Source organism: Sminthopsis crassicaudata, chromosome 4, assembly GCF_048593235.1.
Source record: "Sminthopsis crassicaudata isolate SCR6 chromosome 4, ASM4859323v1, whole genome shotgun sequence".
Lineage (NCBI taxonomy): Eukaryota > Metazoa > Chordata > Mammalia > Dasyuromorphia > Dasyuridae > Sminthopsis > Sminthopsis crassicaudata.
Window position 1 is genome coordinate 107,027,350 of NC_133620.1, and position 25,765 is coordinate 107,053,114.

General features: G+C 38.3%; 1 protein-coding gene and 1 long non-coding RNA gene across 4 annotated transcripts in view; both read left to right on the forward strand.

The window, feature by feature from the left end:
* Positions 1-6,033, forward strand: part of TRAF5 (TNF receptor associated factor 5) — a 53,897-nt gene extending 47,864 nt beyond the window's left edge. For 2 of the 3 annotated variants that reach the window (XM_074309083.1, XM_074309085.1), the window contains 3 exons: positions 132-272; positions 1,874-2,042; positions 2,941-6,032. In XM_074309083.1, coding sequence (XP_074165184.1) covers positions 132-272; positions 1,874-2,042; positions 2,941-3,518 — 888 coding nt within the window. In that variant the 3' untranslated portion in view covers positions 3,519-6,032. Of the gene's footprint in view, positions 1-131; positions 273-1,873; positions 2,043-2,940 lie in introns of all 3 variants that reach the window. The other variant, XM_074309084.1, reaches the window with a different exon arrangement.
* A 1,975-nt stretch (positions 6,034-8,008) lies between these two features.
* The window catches only part of LOC141565678 (uncharacterized), a 155,945-nt gene continuing 138,188 nt past the window's right edge, over positions 8,009-25,765 (forward strand). Inside the window, exon 1 of the long non-coding RNA XR_012489089.1 lies at positions 8,009-9,652. This is a non-coding gene — a long non-coding RNA (uncharacterized LOC141565678). The remainder of the gene's footprint in view (positions 9,653-25,765) is intronic.

The following is a 25,765-nucleotide window of genomic DNA, read 5'->3' on the forward strand; positions in this document are numbered from 1 at the left end:
TGAGATCCTATAAAATTTTAGGGAACCTTAGTACAAAATTGCTTTTCCCTCTCTAAATAATGTAAATTTTATTTTAATTGTGTATTTTAAATGGCTTGATTTTTTTTCTCTGTTTTAATTTCTTTTATTAGATTTCTGACTTGCACAAGAACTTAGAACTAAAAGAAAGTAAAATTCAGCAGTTAAATGAAACTGTGAAGAAATTTGAAAAGGAGTTTAGGCAGTTTGTACAGCTATTTGGAAAAAATGGTAACTTGCTGGCAAGCATCCAGGTGAGATCCAAAATCAGTTTTTTTCCTCTCATTTGCCTAGATAGTTTGGTAGTAACTGTTATAATTTTTTTGGACCAATAATATTATTTTGCTCTTCGAGTTGCTGCAAGGATATGTAGTTTTATGTTGTGTGGTCAATAAAGTAAAAATTCCTTTGGAAAGAAAATGCTATAGTCTTTCCAAAATCCCTAAAGTAAAACTAAAATGACATTGAAATTTATAAATTATTAATGTAATTCCAATGTTTAGTGAATCTATCATGGTAAGATATGATATTTGAAAAGATTACAGTTGGTTCATATATTAGACTATAAATGTAGTCTAGGGCAGAAAGGATTACTTCTATGGGGTATAGATGATGATACTATGTCTATCTAAATAGACAAGAAAGGACACACTTAGTTTGGATTTCTTCATTGTTAAATTAAAGAATTTTGGGGGGCAGCTAGGTGGTGCAGTAGATAGATCCTCCTGACTTCAGAGCTGGTGCTCTGAGTTCAAATCTTACCTCAGACACTTAACCCTTCCTAGCTGTGTGACCCTGGGCAAGTCACTTAACCCCAATTGCCTCAGGAAAAAAAAAAAAAAGAATTTTGGACTATATATATTGTGAGGCTTAAATGAAATGAGAGCAAATGGGAAGCACTTTGCAAATCTTGAGTATAAGTGCAAATTATTATTATTTTTAATTAATAAGTCCCTAAACTTCCAGGCTGGTGACTTCATTTCCTGAATTTTTTTACTGCACTCTTGCTGAGGTCGAGGAAGTTTATAGAAATACAGAGGTGTACTAGTAAATGTTTAATAACAGGGCTTTCTGAAAATTTTTTTTAAAAAGTAGTCACATACACTTTAAAGTTTAACCTGCATTATTAAGACTTTCTTTTTTTTCCCCTGAGGCTGGGGTTAAGTGACTTACCCAGGGTCACACAGCTAGGAAGTGTTAAGTGTCTGAGACCAGATTTGAACTGGGGTCCTCCTGAATTCAGGGCTGGTGCTCTATCCACTGCGCCACCTAGCTGCCCCATTAAGACTTTCTTAAATCTAGAAAATCAAGAAGACAAAAATCATGATTTATTTGTAGAGCTAACAGATAGTATGGAAATAGATGTGTGCTAGAGCTAGCTGTACCTCCAAAATATCTTTTAATTCTAAATATTGTGATCCATTTGTCTTAGTTTCTGTTCTTAGCATTGTTAGGGGTGAAGTGGAAATAAGGGATGGGAAGGATTTTTGAAGATTAAACAAAAGGGTTTTTACATATTATAAAACTAAATTTATTTGATCTACTAGATAGAAGATACATAGATAGTATAATGAAAATACTGTAAGATTTGAGTTCAAGCTCAAACATTTGCTAGCTTTTATCCCATGAGAAAGCAATTTAATCTTTGCTCCTGAAATTTCCTTTTCTACAAATGAGAATATTTCTATTATCTATGTATTATTTATTGTCTACCTGTCTACATAGATGTAGATATAGAAACAGGTATTTTTGAGGATTATAGATGATGGCAGTAAACTTATCCAGGGAAATGGAATATTGGCTGAAATTTTCTCTCTTTCTCTTTCAAATTTTGTGAACCTTATTACACTTGAAGGTTCTTGCCAGTCACATTGATAAATCTGCTTGGTTGGAAACACAAGTAAGGGAGTTATTAGAGGTGGCTAACCAGCAGCAAAACAAACTTGATCTAAGACCTTTGATGAATACAATTGATACTATAAAGGAGAAGATCACTCTGCTGGAAACTTATGACCAGAGATTGGGTATGTTGAAGTTTTATTTATTGCTTTTGGTTGTTTTGGAAATGAGGGCCAAATTACTGTAAATTTATGAAACAGAAGCAGTTAAGTGGCAGAATAGATAAGAGTCCCAGATGTAGAATTGGAAAAAATGCACATTTGAATTTTGTCCCAGATTAGGTATGTAATCCCAGGATTAACTTCTTTCAGCCTCAGTTTCCTTAACTGTAAAATGGGTTAATAGTAGCACCTGCTTCCTAAAGTAACCATGAGAATCAAATGAAATAACATATATAACGCACAATGCACATACCACTTTATAAGTAGTAGCTGTTATTATATGAAACAATTAAAAATAAGAACGCAGATAAGATAAATTGAAAACTACTGTCCCCAGCTATGATTAGAAGTAAAATATATAACATGTATTGCATCTGATGTTCAGAAACTGGCAAATGTTCTAAAAAATAAGATCTCTATAGTTGGCCTTCTTAGGTCTAGAGAAGGCCAAGGGATGAAGAAATGGGAGTCAGAAGTGAGGGAATAAAGTGAGGTAGTGGGCAGCTAGTGCTTGTATAAAGGATACAAAAAATGGTTGTCTTTATGCAGAATTTTGGGCACTCACCCTACTCATGTTGTGCTAATTGGGTCTTGAGCACAATCCTCTCAATCCCCAGCTTTGTGTAGCACAGAAGATAAGCAGAGGTTTGTATTTTTGTTTTGTTTTTGTTTACTATTTTTTAATAACAAGTTTGGCAAAAGTCACTGAAAAATAACTGAGCTTAAATTATCCATTTGTGGTCTTTAGTATACAGTGTTCATGTTCATTGTGTTAGATTTCAGGATCAAATAACTACATTTTGGATGAATTCTAATGTCAGCTTTGTCTAAAGAGAAATTTGGCCCTCTTTTCTCTTTGTAGTCACTTTGGAAGACCAAACTAACAGACACGATGTCCACATTAATGTTCATAAAGCCCAGCTGAATAAAAACGAAGAGCGATTTAAAATGTTAGAGGGTACTTGTTATAATGGCAAATTGATATGGAAGGTGACAGACTACAAGATGAAAAAAAGAGAAGCAACTGAAGGCCGCACGGTGTCCATATTCAGCCAGCCTTTCTATACCAGCCGCTGTGGCTACCGACTTTGTGCAAGAGCTTACTTGAATGGGGATGGGTCAGGGAAAGGGACACATTTATCACTGTATTTCGTGGTGATGAAAGGGGAATTCGACTCATTGTTGCAGTGGCCTTTCAAGCAGAGGGTTACCATGATGCTTTTGGACCAGAGTGGGAAAAAGAACCACATTACTGAGATTTTCAAGGCTGACCCCAATAGCAGTAGCTTTCAAAGGCCTGATGGAGAGATGAACATTGCATCTGGCTGTCCTCGCTTTGTGGCCCATGCCACTCTGGAGAACAGCAAGAATACCTACATCAAAGAAGATACATTATTTATGAAAGTGGTGGTAGATTTGTCTGACCTTGAGGATCTGTAAAAAGTACACAGATTCACTGCTGTTTTGATGAGAGAAACTCTTAGCTTCACAATAGTGAAGGCCAGATTTAATTGCCAGAGTGAAGTGAAATTCAATCCATTTCTAAGGTGTGTTTAGGTTTTTATTCTCTCAATACTTTAGCTGAAGTTCTACTTTGTCTTTTCTTATCAATAGGTTGAATGTATGTCCTATTTTGATTGTCAGAACACTCATTTTATTCTTTTTCATATTAATATATATATATATGAAAATATATATATATATATATATATATATTTGATGTATATACTTTTCTATTCAATTAAATTGTGGGTTCCTTGAGGGCAGGACCTTTTGTCCCATCCACAAAGCACCCACAAAGGTGCTCCTTATTATGTTTGTTGATGACTATAACATAAAAATATATTTGTAGATTTGACTTTGCAACTGAAGAAATGCCTTTTAGGACAAATTATTATTTTGCAGATGAGTGATTTTACTACGGGTTTAAGATATCCAACTTAGAACTAGACCCTGTGGAGCAACGTGATAAACCTCTGATTACTTGAGCTTTATTAAAATTTGTATGAAGCTCTTCAGTAATCTATAAGCATAGTAGGATAAGCCTATTGAAAGAAAGGTAAATGGACTGAATAGTTCCCCTTCCTTCCCAGGATGGAGTAAAAAAGATCCTGAAAGGCACAAAAATAGGATGATAACGTCTGTCCAGCTAATATTTAGCCCAAAAGGAGAAAGATTTTATTATAACCTCTAGCTGGAAATTAAGAATCTATAGGTTAATGTAATGAGAAACACTTAGAAACAGAATTACTTGGGAAGTGGGGAGAATTTTGTATAATGAAAAGAATGAAGATAATGTTGGAGTGGTCATGTGACAGAAGCCACAGATAATTAATGGGCAATTCATGTGGTCTATTGGTGTCTTCATAATATCAAGAGAAAACTAGGGAGATCCCTAGCATATTGAGTAGGTTTTTTTGTGGTGAATTTTGGGTAGAGATGGACAAGAATATCACAGGATATTAAGGCATGGATGGATTGAGTGCCTCATTAGATATGATCATAGATCCATTTGAGTATTGTTGAAAAAAATGGAATGAGATTCCAAAAGGGCTTTAAAATGAAAAATCTGGGGCAGCTAGATGGCACAGTGGATAGAGCACCAGCCCTGAAGTCGGGAAGATCTGAGTTCAAATGTGGCTTCAAATACTTAATACTTTCTAGCTGTGTGATCCTGGGCAAGTCACTTAATCCCAATTACCTCAGCAAAAAAGAAAAAAAAGATGTTTCATTTGGGCATTGACATTGATTTTTAAATTAGTACACCTATCAAATACTGATTTCAAAAAGTGATGGTTTATGAGAAGACTGGAATTCAAAGGTGGTATCATGGATATATTACTGACTTGGAATCGAGAAAATCTGGGTTCAAATCCGAATTCTATCACTTACTAGCTATGTGACCGTATCAAATCATTTAAGCTTTATGAGCTTCAGTTTCCTCATCTGCAAAATGGGGATAGTACCTGTAGTACCTACCTCATAGACTTGTCAGGTGGAGGAAATAATATATATCAAGTGTTTGAAATGTCTATAAATGTCAGTTATTTTGTGAAAATGGACATAATAGGAATGCATAAAATTTATTTGTACCATCCTTAATTATTTACTGACAAACTTTGTGGAGAATAGAAAGGATAAAGTTCTCATGCACATGTGTAGTCTTAAGAGTGAATACAGATTTGGATATAGTGGAAAGAGTATTTATTCTTCTGCCAAAGAATGACACTGCTTGACTGCAATATCCCCTGTAGCCTTGTTATATGTCATATTTTCTTATGTTGTTTTAAAACTTTTGTTTTTACAAATGCATGCAAAGGATACTTTTGTATGCAAAAGATAATTTCTTCATGTTAAAAGGTTAATAAGCTCAGGGGTGTAAAGGTAATAATGGCCTACAAAATAATAACTGCAGTATCAACTTTAAAAAATGCCAACTGTTGAAGACTGATAGAAATCATGGTCACTTCCTGTAAAACATTAAGATGTTGAAAAGAGTTGTGAAGCAGTTTTCAGAAGGGTCAAACTATTTATAAAAACATATGGAAACAGCAGCTTTTGACTGAAGAATCCCTGTGTAACTTCTGGTGAATTGTGTTGTGTTTTGTGAATTTATAATGTGAACAGATGCTCTTAGACTTTGGAAGTACTTTTTTTATTTTTTAATTCATATTAAGCCCAGGTGGCTACAATTATTTATGATGATTTTTCAGTGTTTTTTCTTTGGTCACCTTTTTTTAAACTACAGTTGTCTATTCTGAGGGGTCATGAAAACATGTTTATCATGAGTTTGGTGTAAAGTAAAAAACTTAAGTATTTGGCAAAAAGCTCTTTTCATCAAATTACATGTAAAAGGTCTGATTTTGGACTGATTTGTTTACTGGTTCAAACTGCCATTAATCAGTGCTTAAGATATCTTAAAAATTGTTAGAAAATTTATCATATTTGTTTACAAATTAAAAGTAAACTGTTTTTAAAAAGATGACTCCATTGAGACTTTCATTTTTATTCATCCATTGAAGTTACTTTAAAATTTTAAATTAGTAATATTTTTAAAATGTATTTACAGTTTGGCTTCACTAAAGTTCATAGAAATCAAATATATAGAGTTAAAGGTAACCTCCGACATCATCTAGTTTAACAACTTCATTTTATAGATGAGGAAAAGACAGAGAGAAATTAAATAACTCAAGGAAATAGATATACATTCTAAAACTACAAGGTATTGTCATTCATAAGGGTTACCCATGTAATCAAGCCTGCCTCCTCCTCCAATGATTGCCAAATTTGTTAGCATGAGAACACTTGAAATTAGCATAACAATATTCATAACTTTCTTTTTTTTACAGTATTTTGTTTTTCCTATTACATATAAAGATAATTTTTAACATTAATTTTTTAAACATTTTGACTCCCAAATTTTCTCTTTCCCTTTCCTCTCCTCTCCCTAAGATAGTAAGCAATTTCACAACTTTCTGATAATTTTATGAACCCACAACAATTAGACATTTATACTAAGTGCAAAGTGATGTAATAGATTCTGGGTGATAGAGATAATTTTTAGAAAAAGATAGTCACTGATATAATAATAGAGCTTACAACCTGTTACTCAATAAACTCTAGTGGCTTCCCATTACCTGCAGAAGTGAGCAAAATGCTGTTTGGCATTTTGGGCAATTCTTAATAACCTAGTCTCTCCTACCTTAACCCCTACAGTCATTATTCCATCCAGTAATGCTGGCTTTCTGGATGTTGCATGTACAAGATACTCCATCTCTTGGCTCTGGTTGTCCCCCATGTGTAGAATGTTCTCTCTTCCCTGGATTCCTTCAAATTCTAATTAAAATCCCACCATTCACAACCCCTCTTAATTCCATTGCTTTCCCTCTGTTAGTTATTTCTCATTTATCCTGAATATAGTTTGCTTTGTGTAGATTTGAAAATGCTTAGCATAGTGCCTGGGGAACATAGTAGACACTTAATAAATGGTTACTGAATTAGAATTGAGAGCTGACTCATATGCAAATTTTTTTAATGTATAAGAGAAATGTGCAAAAAGTTTTAGAAAAATAAAATCATTAAGTGTTCACAAATGCTTTCCAAAAGAGGTGATCTTTAAAGAATGAGTAGAAATCCAAAGGGAGCAGATGGTATTACAGACATAAGATAGGAACAGACGTAGGAAAGCCCAGGACTTGTGACCATAACTGTTGTCTATGGGAGCTCCTATAAGGCAAATACTCTTTTCTCTTGCTTTTTGTTCCCTATCTCTTACAGTTCCTGAAACATTGTTTATTGATGACTATTTAGATAAAACACAAAATACATGGAGGATAGTAGCACCAAAATATTTATCCCAGTACTTTTAGAGTCAGGGAAAAAAAAAAAAAGGTGGGGGGGGGAATAATGTGGCTTCTCATCAGTTAATAGCTAAAGTTGCAGCACATGAATTCAATGAAACATTGCTATATTTGATAAGACATGGAGAATAGGAAGAATGCAGGAAAAAATGCAAGAACTGCTTGAAGTAGAGCAGGAGAGCAAAACTAGTAAGAGATACAATGACTACATTAATATGAATGAAAACAATATCAAAAAGCAGGGGAAATATAAATATTTAACCTAAAGAAACCAAAGGGGAAAGAGCCATTTTTAAAAATTCATTTATAATGGTACCTTTTTGTTAGAGGAAAAAAATCTGAAAATATAGTGAGTGCCCATCATTTGGAGAATGACAGAATTAATGTCTCAAATGGAATATTATTGCACCCTAAAAAAAAAAAAAAGATGAAAATGACAGATTGAGAGGCACCTAGACAAACCTGTAGGAACTGATACAGGGTGCTGTGTACAGAAACAAAAGGATAATTTATGACTACAACTTGTAAAGGAAAATGACTTTGAAAGATTCAATGCAAGATCCAAGTGGGACTCTAGAAAACTAGGAAATATCTTTTGATAGAGGGGAGATGATGGACTAGATAGGTGCAAAATGAGGTATATTCAAATACAAATGCAAAATGAAGTAATCTCGTTTGTCGCAAGCAGAGCTTTTTTAAATAAGTAAATTAGGGGAAGGAAGCAGAGGTTAATGAAATTCCATTAGAAGAAAAAAGAATATGAATGAATTTTAAGAAGAGAGAAGAAGTAAATTTAGAGTGGGTGAATCTGTAGCACGGCACTTCTGGTAGCATCATATTAAATAAAAACTTTAAAACCAGGCTCGACATAAAAGATGAACATTTTCATATACAATGAAGGGTAATTTAGGTGTATGTGTATGTCCAGGTTTCACAGGCATATGATGCCCTGCGGATGATCCTTTTGGAACTTAGCCAACTTCAACTGTTAAAATAACAAACTTTACCCCTTGACTGGGGATGGGCTCAAGCCTGCACATTCTTTCGCTCTATCTCGCCACACCACTCTTGGACCCCATGCCTTTTGGGCTCTCCCTTTTGAACCTCCACATTAGCAAACTCGAAGTGTTTTGTTTGGTATTCCAAGCCCTTCAAAGCCTCTCAGCCTTCTTCCCACCTTACTCCTCCGATCAAACTCCTCAGTCCTGGGACCCTGGCTCCAGGCTGGCGCACACCTCTCAGCTCTGGACGTTCTCACCCGGAAGTCATCGCCCTCCACCTCCCGCCTTCCTTTAAATTCTGACTAAAATTAAAATCCCGTCCACCACCTCGCTTCATTCCAGTGCTTTTCCTCTGTTAATTATGTAATGCTGGAGAAACTGAGGTAAGACAGAGATGGGAGTTTTTCATATTTTATTATTGGAGAGCTTTGACTAGTAGGCTGGGTGGGACTCTGGTCTCAAAGCACCCAGCCGCGAGCAAGTAATTCCAGAGACTTTTACAGGAGTCCAGTGATCGGAGAAAACAAGGCAAGGGGGCAGGGGGCAGAGCACTGTGAGGGAAAATTCCACAAAGGACGTAATTCACTTCTGACAAGTTGGAGGTGAAGAAGATGGACACAGGAAGTCTGAGGCAGAAGATAACCAGGGCTTCGAGATAAACTATCCAGAGTTTGGTGGCTCTTTGGAATGCCAGAGAAGCCCTAATGATCTCAGCCCTAATGGCCAGGAAGGGGTGGGAGAGGGTTCACCACCAGGGAAACTGAGGCATAACAATTATTTCCTCTTTATTCTATATATATTTTGCTTTGTTTCTATCGTTTGCACGTGGTCTCCTCCCTGAGAGCAGGCACTGTTTTTGCGTCATTTTGTATAAGAAGCTACTCCCAGTGTCTTGCACATAGTAGGTTCTTATATGGGAATTTAATTGAAATGAAGTAAGGCACTTGCAGTCAGTAGGGGAATAAGAAAGTGCTTCCTGGAGTGCTTGCCAGCACTGGAGCGGCAGCTTCAACAACTGGGAAAAGGGGGGCGGCGGGCGGCAGGCGGCGGACTGTGGCTACAATTGCAGCGCACGCGACCTCCATTCCCACCCCACCAAGGGTGCAGACGCAGATCACCCCGCCCCCACGTCGGAGCACGCGCAGAAGGAGCCAAATACAACCATCCCCCCCGAAAAAATACTGGAGGGGGGGCTCCCTCCCCCAGGAAGTAGGTGAGTATGGACTTCCGTTTCCGCTTCTGCTACGGTTTCACTCCCCATTCCCAGCCCGGATTTGGTGATTAAATGGGGGTGCGGGTGGGGAAAGGGCGTGTTCTTCCGGTAGGCCTAGTCCTGAGGAGACTGGGCCGTGGGAGAGATCCCGCGTGTCCCTGCTCGCGGCTGCGCTTCTCTGGGCCCTCTCTCCCTCCCCCTCCCCGACCCTGCTCCCGTTCCCGGCGCCGCTTAGTTTTTCCTTCTTAGTCGCGTTTTGTTTCGCTTCGATTTAACCTAGCTCGGGCTTCTCTGGAACCCAGGGCAAGCCCTTCTCCTCTCCGCCCTCTCGGCGGCCTCCTTTCCCAGGAAGCGGCTCATGTCGTAGAGAAGGGGAAAGACGAGCGCTTTGCTAGAGCCTGGCATGTGGGAGGAGCTTATGATGCGCTTCTTAACTTCCCGGAGATTATCTCCATAGAAACTCGTTCCTGGTGATTGGACAAGTCATAGATCACCTGAGCTTCCTCTGTCCAATGACCATACTGCCTCCTCGGGCTGTCTTGAGACTTAAAGTAGATAACATACGTAAAGTGCTAGGCAAATCTCAGCGCTTTAGATAAGTGCTAGCAGCGTGATGCGATTGGGTTCCGTGGCTTCCGAGGCCTCTTGCAGCCTTACTACTGTGATAATGTAAAACGAGGATAAAAAGTTGTTGGTAGATGAGTCACTCTCAGCTGGGACTTGGGAGGCGGGAGTTCTGCTATTTGTCCTTGGAAGTCAGATGGTGCCGGGTCACATGGGCGAATTGGGAGGGCTGCGAGCGCACCTGCTGCGTTTCTCCAGCGCCATCTTGGTCCAATGGCCGGATGGAGATCGAGAGGCTGGAGACGGCCCTGGGTGCAGAGGGAGAACTTGGCCTTGCTTTGACTGCTTCTCGGCTGATCATCTTAGGATCTTGGAATTTCCAAGTTGCAGAAGATTTTAGAGATTTAGTCTGTCTGAAGTGTCTGTTGTGGGACCAGGTTTATGGGTTTGCATCTAACTACAAATCATTGTCTGGACAGCGGACATTCAGAGGGCTCTGTTATAAATATTGGTTGAGTGAAAAATCAACTTTCACTTCATCCTCCTATTCCATTTGGTAAAGCCACCTCCAATTGTTTGGTTGACGGATATTCTTGTTCTCTTTTCTGAAATGCAGAATTAAGTGCAATGTAACGCTATTATCACGAATGTGTCCGATCCTCAAGGAATCTAACATACAGGAGGGGGTTGGGGACACATTTTATACTAGCAAGAATAAAAAGATAAATGAAGGAAAGAGAAAGATCAACAGGTTGTATAAAGGAAAAGGTCGAGCAAAAAAATCTGGATAAGCAGGTAGCATAAAAGAAAAGAATTTCAAGGAAAGGTTGATTAGTCACATCAGATGTTGGAGGAAAATCCAGGAGAATGAGAAATTAATAAATGTCAATGGATGTGGTTGGTCACCTTGAAGAACAATGTAAATAGATGTTAAGTAATGAAGAAATAGAAACTACAGACTACTTTCAACAATAGTATTCTGAGGTTAAAAGGTCTCAGAATCATTAATATATCTTCGCTAAAGTCTAAGGGAAGAAATACTATATATTCCTAGGCCAGAAAACTTTTACAGTCATTGAAGACCAATTGTTAGAACAGTAGCACTCCAAGATTGGGGGAGGGGGGAAACCTCGGGATCACTGATTCTAAAGCCAGAGGACTTTAGAATCATTGACAGATTGTTAAAACAGAAGCACCCCAAAATCAGGGGGACTTCCCTAGTGCTGTCTCCCGTAGAAGCTATACTCCATTTCCCCTCTCAAACAGTTTGAACCCTAAGATTCATTTGGGAGAAAGGGGCAGAAATCTCATCTTCTGGAGCTGCTTTATGTTGATATGGGGCATAGAGCTGGCCCTGCCAAATGGGGTCCTGACTGAGGAGGGGAGACAATTGAAGGTAGTGGTAGCAGCATTCAAGGAGTGCTAAGTGTCCGAATCAGGCGATGGTATTCAGGGTGAACAAATAGTTGGAAGTTCATAGCTTGGAGTCTGCAGGAAACAATCTCACAAGTAGGTTAAAAATACAGGGACTAAATATGAGCAAAAATATAATTAAAAGTGGAATGAACCCGACCCAGACAGGAAGAATGAGATAGATGGGGCTATCATGAATGTCTCACTTCCAGATAGTTTTTCCTAGGGTAAATAGCAACATTTCCCCAAATCCCTGCTTTTGTCTCCTCAAAGGAATAGGGGAATAGGTAGAATAGTGTGACATTAGTCACAGTGAAAGGAATACTCAGGTGACCTAAGGTGCAAGCACAATAATGTTTAAAAGGCTTTAAACATTGGGGAGAGAGGGTGACATGCAGAGTGGAGATAATAATCTTAAATGGGTTTGATTTCCTTTGGCAAAAACCTCTGAGCTTTTTCAGTCTTACAAGGGAGGGCTTTTTACCAGTTAGTAAAGGTGACAACAAAAACCAAAAGCAGTTTGAAGCCCCTGAGAGGGGGAATATTGTGTACAATCTATTTGCCAGTCCTCCCCAAATATGTACCCCTCCTCCAGATGGGTTTCAGGAGAGGGGGGTTTTAACAGCCCTTTCAGAATTTACTTGGGCACGAATTGGCCAGACCTGACAGATTTGTTTCTCCTAGCTTATGACCAGTAAAAATAGGTTTCACCAGGGATTGGAGAGCATTTTTTTCAAGTGAGTAGCTTGGTTTAGGCCATAGGGAAGTTTGCATTGGCTGGCCTTTGATATTAGAAGTTGGCTGAAGTGTTTGAACTCACCCAGAGGGGAAAAGGATATACCCCCTTTTTTAGCAAGGGCTTGTTCCTGGGAGGTATGAGAGTATAGGACTTGGTGAATTAAAGGTGCCATGGTCAAAGGCAAAAAGGCAGCACAGGCAGCTGAATCTGCAAGCCTGTTTCCCTTGGCCCGAAGTGAATCCCCCTTCTGGTGTCCTCTCTAGGTCCATGGACAGCTTGCCATAATTGTAGAATTTCTCCTGCATAATTTAATGGAGAATTATTTTTGCTGTCAGTAGTCCCCTTTTTTCCATATAGCCCCATGAAATGCAAAATACAAAAAACATATTTGGAGTCAGTATAGATGTTTACTCTCATTCCTTTCCCCAGTTCTAAAACTGAGGGCAAAAATGCTCTGAACCTGGCTGGGGGATTAGAACTTCACATGGCTGGCCCAGCGTGAGCTTAGAGGCTTCCTCAATTGGAAGGGCTGTGGCAGCCACTGCTCAGAGGCAGAAAGGTCACCCCAAAACACCAGGTTTCTTTAAGAAGTTAGCAAGGGGTCTGGATTAGAACCCCAGAAACTGGCCCCACTTTCCATCAATATACAACCTAATATATTAATTTAGTTTTCATGGTCTTAAAAACCTCTGCCTGATCAGGGACTCATTCGAGGGGAATTGTCAGAGTCTTGAATAGAATCTTATAGGGGCTTGCCAATAAAGTTAGGTACAAAATCCAGCTGTGCCCAGGAAAGTCCATAGCTGTTTGTTTGAGGAAGGTTCATGGAGTGATTAACAGACTGACAAGCTGTGTGGGCCTATAGACAAAGAAATTCTTATCCCTGAGTGGGGTGGGGGGCTGGAAGTTAGGGTTTTTATGGTACAGATAGAGAAGCCTCTTGGTAGGGCTGCAGATCAAGATATTGTTTATTTTCTGGATAGCTAAGGCCTGTCCATATACATGAAGGCTGTCATGAAAGCCCTGACCTACTTCTATGTTATGGCCATGACTGCCCATGATATTGGGTGAGGGTTCCATTCCCTTGGATTTGCCCCTTCTGTAATGCTGGAAAAACTGAGCTAGAGATTAGAGAACAATTTAACAATTTATTTAATGGAGAGATTTACTGGGACCAAATGGATCCATGGTTTTGTCCCAGGGCTGAATGAGACTATCATATCAAAGAATTCAGCCCTGAATGTCGGATACAAGATTCTTTTATAGGATTACAAGACGGATGATATAATGGGGGAGGTACCTGGATGGGGATGACCTTAGGTGGGAGAGGAACCTAGGATGAGAATGACATAATGGAGGGAGGTACCGGAGAAGCTCCAGATTACTCTAATGATGCCTAAAATGGATAAAGGACCTTTATCCCATCAAACATTAAGAGAGAATGACTATAGTCTAAGGTCTAAGATATAAAACCTTTATCCTAACATTAAGAGGGAATGATTATAACCTGAGGCAGAGTAACTGAATAGAACAATTAGGGAAACTGGGTCTGGATATTAAAAGAGAACTCTGGCACAACATTTCAAGGCAAAAAGAATTGTGAGTATACAATGGTATGCAAAAGAAAGCATCTTTAAGATCTAAGGTAGAAAACCATTGTGTCCCCTGGTGAAAAGGGCAAAACTCTGAGAGGAACTTGACCACCTATATTCTAAAACAAAAGAAAGTGGGAGATGTAAAGGCAGGAACTTTGGAGAAATATACTTAAGGATCAGTATGAATGATTTAAACAAGGTGTTAACTCAGTGGAATTGATAAGACAATGATTATCTAGTTTAACATATGAGCCTCCAGAAAGCTAGCCAAGCCCAGGTGAAGGAGACAGACTATGAAGGAGACAATAGAGATTTTTAAACTTTATCCCTGACTATTCTCATGGTGATTATTCTGCTGAAAACAAGGCTGGTCCAAAGGCCCTCCAGAAAGCTAACTAGAACATTACACCCTGGGATACTTGTGCTGGGTTCATGGCTTCTACTGACTATTTGCTCTGATTAATAAGAGGAAAAATAGGGACATGATTATAATGGCATCAAAACAAATCCTTCAGCCTGAGAGCACATGACTGAATAAAACATCCTTGATCTGTCTGACAACCAATCGTGCCATAATAATTCCAACTCATAGCCAGACTTAGGAATAATCAGTTGGAAACAAACTGAACTGGGAAACTGAGTCAGAAGGATACCACATTAAGCAGAGTCTAAGGTGATCCTCCCAGCTCTTACCCAGATAAGACGTCCACTTGTGGCAGTTCAGAAAGGAATTCCTCGGAGTAACTTGGTGAGTTACTTAATGATCAGGCAATCATACTCAAAACTCAAAAGAATATCAATTACCGTCCCAAGAGATTTAGCAAATTCTAATAATTGCCGCTTAGGGCTAGATACATTATTTTAAAAGTTTACTAGAACTTGCATAGAAGATTTTGTTTAACTTGTTTATATGTTTAAATTTATCCGGATGCAAAGGATCATTATACAATCTTATAGATTCTTAGTAAACACATTCCTTTTTTAGGAACTACACATCCTAAACAGGCTCATTTCTCAGGGTTGATAACCTTGTTTCCTCTGATAGTTTCAAGAAAGCTAGCAAGCTTACAAATTAAGGGGAGTTGACAGAAACCCCAGGAAAGGGACTGAGCTTGCTGTTGCCCATCCCAGCTATTCTTAATGTTTTCATAGGCTGTGCTGTTTGCCTCCCCCACTCTATGAAGAGTTCACTTAGAAGTCAACTGATAAGGATTTTACCTCATCCCTCTTGTTCCAGACACAGTGATTACCAATTTTAGGTTTAGCATGATGACAGTAATGCCAAATGGCAATTTTAGAATTTTCCTAAGTAATAGCCAAATAGTCTTAGCTGTAATTTCTACTCCCTCAAATAAGTTTTCCTTTTGTTTTAGGGAGAAAATAAGGCAATTCTTAAAACAGATAGAAAAGGTTTTAAAATTGATTTAACTTTAGTTAATGAGATTCCCTAAATTCTAATTAAATGTTCCAGACAAACTGAACTGCCATTTGGTTATTTTCCTTCTCTTTTGTGAGCCAGGAAAAGGGTTAAAGTGCCAGTTTTTACTGCCCTGCCCCTCAGAAGTCTGACTCTAGATAACTCAGAAGCAGGCTGTTGGTTGCCAGTCTTTAAAGGAATGAACAAACTGCTAATTTTCTATTAATGGTGCAAATAGATTACAATTTATATATCCCTTTAGTGGGCTTTGATTAAAGCTCCTTTAAAACTACTTTTACTATCATATCTCAAATAAATTAAAAATCCTATCTTGACATTGGCATTATATATTGGTCACATCTAAATCTCAAAATATGAAACAATTATGTCCAATAAAGCAGCCTTACAATCTTATAGTATGTTTTATACTAAGCACTTTTGCAATCGTGTGATCTTCACAATTATTTTTCTTTACAAACCGAAAACTGGGCAGAGATAAAATAATTTGCTGTAAGTTACATAGCTAATAGATATCCACAATTGAGACAGAGAAGGGTGGGCTTACCAAATGCAGAGGCCAACTGGCTTTCTTGCCTCACACTGCCATCCATGCTGGGTAGTGCCAGAGGTGCTCAGATCATTCTCAAGCAGTTGCTACATAGAACTTGCTGAAGGCTAGGGTGGCTGGTACCAGTTTCTCCCTTTGATGGTGGCTCAGCCCGGCCTCCACTCCATCCCATTCCCCCAAGCTGGTTGGGGAGATGTTCGGGCAAGGTTATGTAGGGTTTCCACAGCTGTTGCTGCTTCCCCTATTTCTACGGGTGGGGCAGAATTTGAGTTTCTCTACACTTCTTTAGCATTCTCTTGCTCTGATCTGAGATGAAGAGAGTTGGCAAATAGAGGGACTTGGGCTATGTTGATCTTGTTAGCAATCCCCACAAATGAGATAGACTCAGGAGAGTGGAGTGGAGAGGGTCCCTTAATACCTTTCTGGGGTGCTTACCCAAAGGAGCAGAAGGGGACTCCAGACAAGATGGGAGTCAAGGAAGAGTTAGAAAAAAAGTTGCTATTTACCTAGTTTTTTTTTTTTTTTTCTTTTAGAATAGGGTAAATTTCTGGAATTATCCTCAATGTTTCAGAATTTTTCTTGCAATCTTAAAATGATTAATTGCCAAACTTTGTAATTTTAATTAGCTAACTTTATTTCTGTAGTCCCTAGCTTGGCCAGAGCTGAGGTTCACAGGAAAAAAAAAAGTTAGGCTTTTTCCCTTTTTAAGGTGGGAGTCATAATCTTCCCAATATTCTAACTACGGCAGGCATAGAAGTTTTTTTTCTTCCTGACTGCATTTTTAATCTTTCCAGGTAACAGAATCTGGCTCACAGAGCAAACATGACACAGACATTATGCACAGAGAAACAGACACAAACAAAAATGACATGAAATCCATTGAATTTTACCAAGCCATCCTTTAGCACTTTGTCTCCTCTGGCATCCCAGAGAAAGTGAAAAGGTGGCAAAAGTTCCCTAGGAATTTTGCCTAAAATTGCAAGAATTTCCAAGTCTGGGTGTCCTTAGTCAAGGAAAACTTGCTGAGTGTGGAGCTTATGATGACCCAGGCTAGCCTCCTCCCAGTGGCTTGGAGTGTCTGAGCTACAGAATTAAGGGAGAAAAAAATGGGGTGGTGGTGCTTACCTTGGCAGAGAATCAAGCCAGGGGAGATTGTTGGAAGTACTCTCAGGTCAGGGGAACCTCCTCCGTGCTGCTGTTTCCCCCTAGAAGTTATACTTCGAAATCACAGAATTTAAGTTAGAAGGGACTTTTAAGAGTCAGTCAATCTTGAAAAGAATATTCAGTATGGCACACAAGTGCTCATTCAACCATTACCTTCATTATTTCTTATAGAACAATAGTATTCCATTGAATTTATATACTGTTACTTATTCAGCGTTCCCCAGTATATTTGTACATCCTTCAGATTCTCATTTTTTGCTCCTTCCCTTTTCTTCATATTTCCCAAGTACACAACTTCTTTTCTCACTTGACCAATTTGGATGAGAATGAGATTGAAGTGCAAATTGCTTCTCCCTCTCTATGTTTATATAGGTTTTATTCCCCTTAGTTATATAATTTCCCCCTAGCCCTCCTCCCATCCCTGCCTGTATGTTCTGCTTCCCCTTGCTTTCTGTTGTTTTAAGAGCCTGAAAGCAACTAGATGTTACTGTGGATAGAACTTTGGATTTAGAGTTGAGAGTTCAAGGCTGCCTCAGATAAGTACTAGCTATGTGGTCCTGGGCAAGTCACTAATTGTTCTCTACCTCAATTTCCTCAATTTCAAACTGGAGTTCATAGCACTTATCTCACTGGGTTGTTGTGAGAATCAAAAGAGCATTTGCAAAACATTTGCTCTATTTAAATGATAGCTATTCTTATAATAACACTGTAATAGAATTGCCCCCAAGCCTTCTGTCTAATTAGATTTCTTCTAGGATCCTTGATAAGATTCTGTACAAAAGATTCAGTATCATTCCTGTATAACTGAATGTAAATTTTTACGTTTTTAAATTCCCTTTTTTTATATTTCTCTTAATTCCTGTGTTTGAACTTAAGAGTTTCTTTGTAGCTTTGGTCTTTTCATCAGGAATGTTTGAAAATGCTGTAGCTTCGTGGTTTTCAATTTCTGGTTGCTTGTGGGTTTTTTTTTTCTTTGATTTAGAAGCTCTGGACTTCAGCTGTAATGTTCCTGGAAGTGTTCATTTGGGGCTTTCAGGAGCAGATCAATGAATTCCTCCCATTTCCACCTTATCCTACAGTTCTAAAATATGTAGATGGTTTTCATTGAAAATTTCATGAAATGTGATTTTTAGTCTCTGGCTTTCAACAAATCCAGTGAGTCTTAATTTTTTTTTTTTTCTCCTAGATCTGTTTTCTAAGCCAGATGTTTTTATGCTATAATTGTCTTTTTCACTTTCTTCATTTTTTTCATTCTCTTTGATGAGGTTAGTGGCCAAGGTCAGCGCAGGTCCTTCATAAAAGAATTCACGAACCTGAAAAGTTAGACTGCCAAAAAGTTTATTGGCACTGAGAAGTCAGCTTTTGCTAGGAGGCTGACTTCCTCAGTGGCAAGATCCTGGCAGGGAGGTAAAGGTCTAGCAAAGAAACCCTGGCAGAAAGAGATAAAGAAGAGTTAATGCTGAGAAGAGAATGTCTTCTCAGTGGGCAGGGGATCCTCGCAAGCAGCTATGCCAAGGAGAAGTCCCTTGGCCTGGCATGGTCCTGCTTTTGGGCCTCTGCAAAGAAATGAGCCCCAAAATTGGCCTTTAAATAGGAAATCTGAGACTGAAGTTTCAACCAAAGGAGATTCCCTGAGTGTTGTCACTGCCCCCAGGCCTAGATTTATGCTTGAATGAGACCACTTACTGGAGGGTAGTCCTGAACCAGTTTTCAGCTCAATAGAGGTCAATAGAAATATCAAATCTAGATCTCCCGCTAAATGAGACCACTAAGTAAGGAGTGGTTCTGGACCAATCCTAATGAAACCATGTAATTGCCCCAAGGGTGGATCCTTGTCAGGGGAGTTTCAGGCCTCATTCCAAAGGTTGAGGAGGACAGTTTCAGGGTTCCACATCATCCTGACTTAGTTTTAATATTTCTTGTTGTTTCTTGTAGCCTTTGGCTTTCCCCATTTTTAATTTTCCGGGATTTTGTTGCACAAGCAAAACTTTTTTGGCTGGGGGGCAGGGAAACTCGTATTTCTTCCTGTTATTCTACTCCCTTAATACCTTTTGTTTTTATACACCTGGATTTCCCCTTTTATCCGTTCTTTTACCCTCAAAGAGACCCATCTTTATAACAAATTTCAAAAAAAGAGGCATAAAAGGATAAAATTCAGGAAAACCAATTATATTAAAAATATATTTGACCTTATATAGTGTTTCATACTTGTGAATCCTGACCACTACCAAGGAAAAAGGTGAGAGGGTTTCTTTGGAGTCAAACTTGTTCTTTAAAATTTTGCAACATTCATTTTTTATTGTTTTGTGGTTCTTTCCAATTACCCTGTTGCTGCCCTTGTGCAATTGTTTTCCTAGCTCTGTTTATAGTACTTCTTATCAGTTCATCAGATTTTTTTCATCTGTCTCTATATATATTATGTTTATTGTTTGCCATATTTAGCAAAGGCCAGGTAGCAGCTTACAAGTAGCATGCAGAGACTTGGTGTACCCCTCCCTGGAATGTTTGGCATGGGGTGTCAGTCTGTATTGCAGACACTGCAGGAGAATAAAACACAACCAGAAATCTTCAATTATTGCTATATCTTTTACAGCTAGCCCCATAGTGTGTAATGGCCAGAGATCCAATGATTTTAGTCAAGAAAGTTTATGTAGAAAATTTAAATGAAATACTGGCTTATAGCAGTCAGAAAAAAATTGATAGAACAAGTACAGGAGAAAAGGAAACAAAATTATCCTTTTTTGTAGATGATAGGATGGTGTACTTACAGAACCTTAGAAAATTAGCTAATAATATTTAGATGTTTAATTACTTGCTGACTTGATTCTTCATTCTTCTGTCATGTGATCATGTGCCAAAATTGATATCTAATGACCATAATGCTAGTTAATATCTTAATCTTTTTATATGCTCTTACAATGGATTACAAATAAATGAATTTTAAAACATTTAGTCTACAAATTCATTTATTTGCTGAGTTCCATTAATCCTAATTTTTAAATGAGTTATCAGTTTTATAAAATTTCTAAAATCAGAAGTATCCTTAAATATAAAAGAATATTGTATTTAAAAACACGTTAGAAAATATTGATCAATTATTATTATTATAATTTTTCTGGGGATCCTCCTTTTGTGAGGAAACTTCTCCCACAAGCATGATCACTTCAAATCCAGCTCAGCCCAAGGCTATCTAAATTACTTCTCCACTTTGGCACCTTCTTTCCCTTTTTCAACACCCTTTAGTGTGTTATCTTCCATCATTAGAATGTAAGCTCCTTAAGGACAGGAATTCTTTTTTGCTGGAATCTGTATTCCGCACTTAGTAAATTTTTATCTATCTATTTTCTAGGAAAGGTTATCTGTAAAGTAGTTTCCAACAATACTATTAAGTTTAAGTACCCTTAAATATTTGATAAAAGGAGATACGAGAAACTTCTAAAGTTTCATAAAGCACTGCATTTGTTATTCCTACATTGCAAGGAGCTGGAGATTTATTTTCTGCAACATGTGAAAGGCATAAGGGAGGAAGTCTTTTCTAAAATTTCTGTATCATATCAAAATAATTTCCTAATAGATTTATTTACTAGATTATAAAACAATTGCCCTGGATTTTTCTGGGGAGTTAGATCTTCAAAAAAAGTATTCAGACACTTTTGTTCACAATCTCGGGCTCTCTACAACCATTCTCCTCTGGAGCTTTTGGAAAAATCATTTAAACCTTAGATTTGCCTCCTGCTAAAGTCTCCCAAAGGAGGTAGTAGAAAGATTCTTAGTGCACAATGAAACCAGGTAGAGGACAGTTTGTTTTTTGTTTTTTGTGTTTTGTTTTCCCTTCTGAGAGAATTAAAGGGATTAGAACAGCAAATATTAGTGGGAATTGGATGAATTATACTGACTCCAATTTGTGACTCAGTTCTGAAGCTAACTCAGTTTCCTTTCTGTTCATGTGAATCTGGTCCAGTTTCTGTCTTGTGAGAAAACTTTATTCAATTGTGAGAACTTATTGCATTGTTTGAACCTAGCCCTGTGTGACTGGGAAGCTGGACCACCTCTACCTGTTGCTTAGAGACCTTTAACTAAGGACTTAGGTTATGCTAATCAGAAATCCAGGCAGATCTAAAGATTGATGCAAGGAATTTTCTCACAATTGCACACTTCAGGCAACCCATAAGTCTTATCTGAAAACTGTCTCCATACTGATCAGTAATTTCCCCAAATTCCTTTGATTATTTACAGACACCTGGGGGAGAAATAGGCTGTCTCTTTTTCTGATTTCAGGAAATTGAAGCAGTTTGCTCCCCTCCCCTCCCCTCCTCTCAACTTGGAAAGTCCTTAATCTTTCCTACAATTAAAAGTTAGATTACTTAATTTTGTATCCTGGTTAATTTTCCTTTAATTAGTACTTGATTAAGTCTGTCTTCCCCTTTATTTGAAATCCCAATCCTAAATTGAGATCTGGTCCCGATTTGTTATGTAATTGATATGCATTGCTTAATAAATTGGTATACTTAGAAGCCTGAACTTTTGTTTATATAGTCATTTCATCTTTTACCTACCACATTTCACAAAAAGCAGGGAAGTACTGATACAAGATGCATGAGTGAATGTTAAAAAAGACAAAACTTGGCAATTATTTATTTTATCCTCCAGAGATACTGAGAACTTAAAACATCAGAAAAAAATGAAACATTTGGGGGATTTGGTTGTTTTCCCCTTGCTTTGGCTCTTTATCAAGGTTCATGGCTTCTGGCAATGCATTTCAGAAGTTGGGCTCTCCTTGTAGTTAGTAGTTTTTTCTCTCAAAGAAGCATTGTGTAGGGGCTGTGGGAGACATTTCCTGAAGAACAAACCAACATTGAGGGAAGGACTCCAGAATCCAGCACTTCTGAAAGGCCATATCTCAGGATTACCCTTTGATCATCCTTTGAAACATGTTTCAGGAGGAAAAGAAATCCAAAAGGAGAGAGAGCCGGAGGCTAAGGCTCATCTGGATGAGTCTCTACTCTGGAAGCCGCAAGAGCAGTTTAAAAGTTATTTACCCTATGTTCAAGAGATAGAAAGTAGGGAGGAGAACTGGGGGACAGAGACACTGAAAATCTGCTGTGGGGGGCAGGAGCCTCTTTGTGCTATGGTGGTCAGTCCTTTCTGGCACAAGTTTGGGGTGATCCAAACCCTCGCCAACAGATATGGGAAGAAGAGGACACTATACAAAATTTGGTGCACCATCTTGTAGAGTGTGGAAGTGCCCATGTAAAATACATATATCTACATGGGTGGCCCAAGGTGCATGGGAGGCACTGGTAGGCACAATTTGACTTCTGGACCACCTCTTGAGAAGAAGAGCTAAAATGAAAGCTTGAGGGTGGGAGGGAAAGGGATGGGTATGTCCCCGGAACGCTGTCAGGCTAGGTACTTTTCCCTCCAGTCTTGGGAATGGAGGGTGTCCAACCAGAATTATATCGATTTGTCTCCACAAATGTTGCTGGGTTAGGAGTACATTGGGTTCAAAACAAAAGTTGGTTGCTCTTAAAAAAGGAGGATTACCCCAAACTGACACCTGCAGCCTTAATGTCTTCCCATAATCACTAGTTAAATAAAAGATTAAAAGAAGATTGAAAAATCCATTCCAAATTTTGCCAGTTTGCTCCAGCCTTAGACACCACTGAACTGTATGGAAAGTACATGAGCTTCAGAGTCCTGTTGTAAATGACGGGACGAAACCCAACATCCATGAGAATCATGATAGGAAAGTACACATTCATAACATTTGGAGGCTTTGTGTTTTTTGAACTATGAATTTTTGGTGAAATGTAATGATTAGAGCTAGTTGTTGGAATTTTTTATCAAAATATTTATGATTATAATAGAAGCAAAAATAAGTTCATGCTAATGCTTTTGTTCGGATCTTCTCTCCAATTTGTCCTGTATAGAGTCTATTTGTGCATAGTTGCTTCCATGCTGTCTTCCCTGTTAGATTGTGGTGGTTGCTTGTCCTTTGTTCTTTAGAGCACCAATAACACCAGGAGGGGGATGTCTTGGTTTGCTAGTGAATTGGGTTTAAATGAGGCAAAGCCGCACAAACTCATTAGCCAGTGTCATTAGGGTTCAGCGGCAAGCCAGGAGTCAGGACATCTGTTGATGGTCCAGGATGTAGTGGGTTACCTTGGCCCCATTAGATGGAGAGCTACTTGGCAATAGTATTGGCTTTCTTTGTATCCCTGTTGCTAGCAAAATGCCTGGCACATAATAGATGCTTAATAAATTCTTGTCAAGAAGCTAGGCAAATTTGCCGTTGATATAGGTGCCAGGAATCACAAGCTGTACTCTGCAAGGCAGAGAAGTCTCATTTCAGAAGGTTTGTTAAATCCCCCAATTACCCAGAAGAAATCATGTTTCCTAATAGATTGGGCCATGATCAGGAGCATCAGTTTACTGCAGATATGTTGCCAATTTGATATGTGTCAGTGGTGAGTGTGTAAGACAGCTTGGTTGATAATGATCAAGGAGAAAGGACAGATTTTTTTTTTTTTTAACCACAATAAGTTCTGGATATTAAACTTGCTAAACATGAGTGTGATTATGGAAGAATGAAAGCAATACTGTAATTCAGCTTTGCAAATAGCTACTTTGTCACAGTGAATAATAATTTTCAGCAGGGGAATAGAAAGATGCTTCTTTTCAAAAGTATTCTTATTTACCAGAGTGACATAATGTCAGTAATTAGTTTAATTTTGTTTGCTAGCCAGTTCAATCAATTAGCCAGAAAGTATTTCTTGGGCAGTGTGTCAAAAACTACTTGGAAAGTAGTTTTTCTACTTTAGTTGGAGAGAAAGAAAATATTTTAAAATTGACTGAATCTTACTTAGAAACAAATGTTTAAAAGGCTGGTGAAAATCCAAATACTTAGTGATTAAAAAAATTAACATTCAGAGCTAGGACAATGCATTTGTCAGTCAGTCAATAAACATTTATTAAGAGGGTACTGTGTGCCAGGGACTGCTGAATGCTATTATCTTATATGTTGCTGTCTACTAGAATCTTTGAGTCTTCTCTCTAACATAACTTGATTTATTACCCCCCCCCCAAAAAAAAATCTGTAACACTGATTTATCCTGGCCATCACAGCTTGGGAGGTCAGATATGTTATATATTTCACACCCCACCCAGAGTTCTCTAGTACCGCAGTTCTTTATGGATTGGGGTATGTAAGCTTTCTGTAAATGACTCCAATCTGCACTGAGGTACTCCCCAAATTGTAGAGGGGTCCTTTGTATCTCAGTTACATTTAGTCACTGACAATAACTTTTTACAAAGGAATAACTTCAAAAAGAAGAATCGTAACTGTACAAATTTACTTCCTCAATGTATGGGCTTACTTTATCCTCCACCACTACCACCACGTTGGTCTTTGGAGGGAAAGGGGATTACTGCTAGCACCTTTACAGGTCATAACACAATAAAATAAATAAAAATAAATTCAGAAAGCCCAAACAAAAGACAGATCCAAACAGAATCTTTTTCTTTTTTTTCTTTTCTTTTCCTGAGGCTGGGGTTAAGTGACTTGCCCAGGGTCACACAGCTAGGAAGTGTTAAGTGTCTGAGAGCAGATTTGAACTCTGGTCCTCCTGAATTCAGGCTGGTGCTCTATTCACTGCGCCACCTAGCTGCCCCCTCCAAATAGAATCTTAATGATGAAAACCTAAATTATAAAGGGAACAAGCAAGCTAGTGAAAATATTATTTGTATCCAACTCAGCGAAAAATCATTGGGATTGAAAACAAAAATCTTAATTCACAGGAACAATAATTATGTGAAAGAAAATGATAATGATGAAATAATGTGCCCACATTTATGAGATGCAGTAAAGGAATCTTTAGATTAAAAATCATGTCCCTACAAACACACATTAACAAAATAGATCCTCAACAGATAAAAGGTTAAAGGATATGAACAGTTCTCAAAAATTAACAACGATATGCAAGAATGCTCCAAATCACTAAGATTAAGAGAAATAATTGCAAAATCAAAACCCTGAGGTTTTATCTCATATCCTGGAAACTGGAAAAAATGACCAAAAATAGGAATAATTCATATTGGAGGAATTGCTTTGTGCATTATTTGTGGAGCTATGAATCAGTACTACCATTTTAGAAAGTAATTTGAAATTATGTTAATGAAGTTATTAAAATGTCCAAACTCTGGCAAAGAGATTCTATTATTGGGCTTATAGCCCAAGAAGGACAATAAGAAAAAAGTCCCCTTATACATTGTTAGGTTCTTACTAAGTGCTAATGAGATAATGAGATATTAGGTTCTTACTAAGTGCTAAGTCAGTACTTAACAATTCTCTAGTTCCGGCCTTTAGGGGAGTTTTACCCCTGTGAACTCCTGGGAAGGAGCTTACATGCTTAGGAAGAACAAGTTCATTGGCTGAAGTAATTTTTCCCAGAAGCCCTTGCGTTATCCCAGGCCCATTCTCTGGGAGGATAAAAGAGGGCGGCACTCAAGAGATTAAGAGTCTTGTCTGGGCCAGACCTGGTTCTGCTCTCTGGAGGAAAAAAGTCTCTACACGAGGTCAGAGTTGGCGGCAGTTGAGACAGCAGATCTCCTCCCAGAGAGCGATTGGCAGTTTCTGGAGATGATAGCACATTAC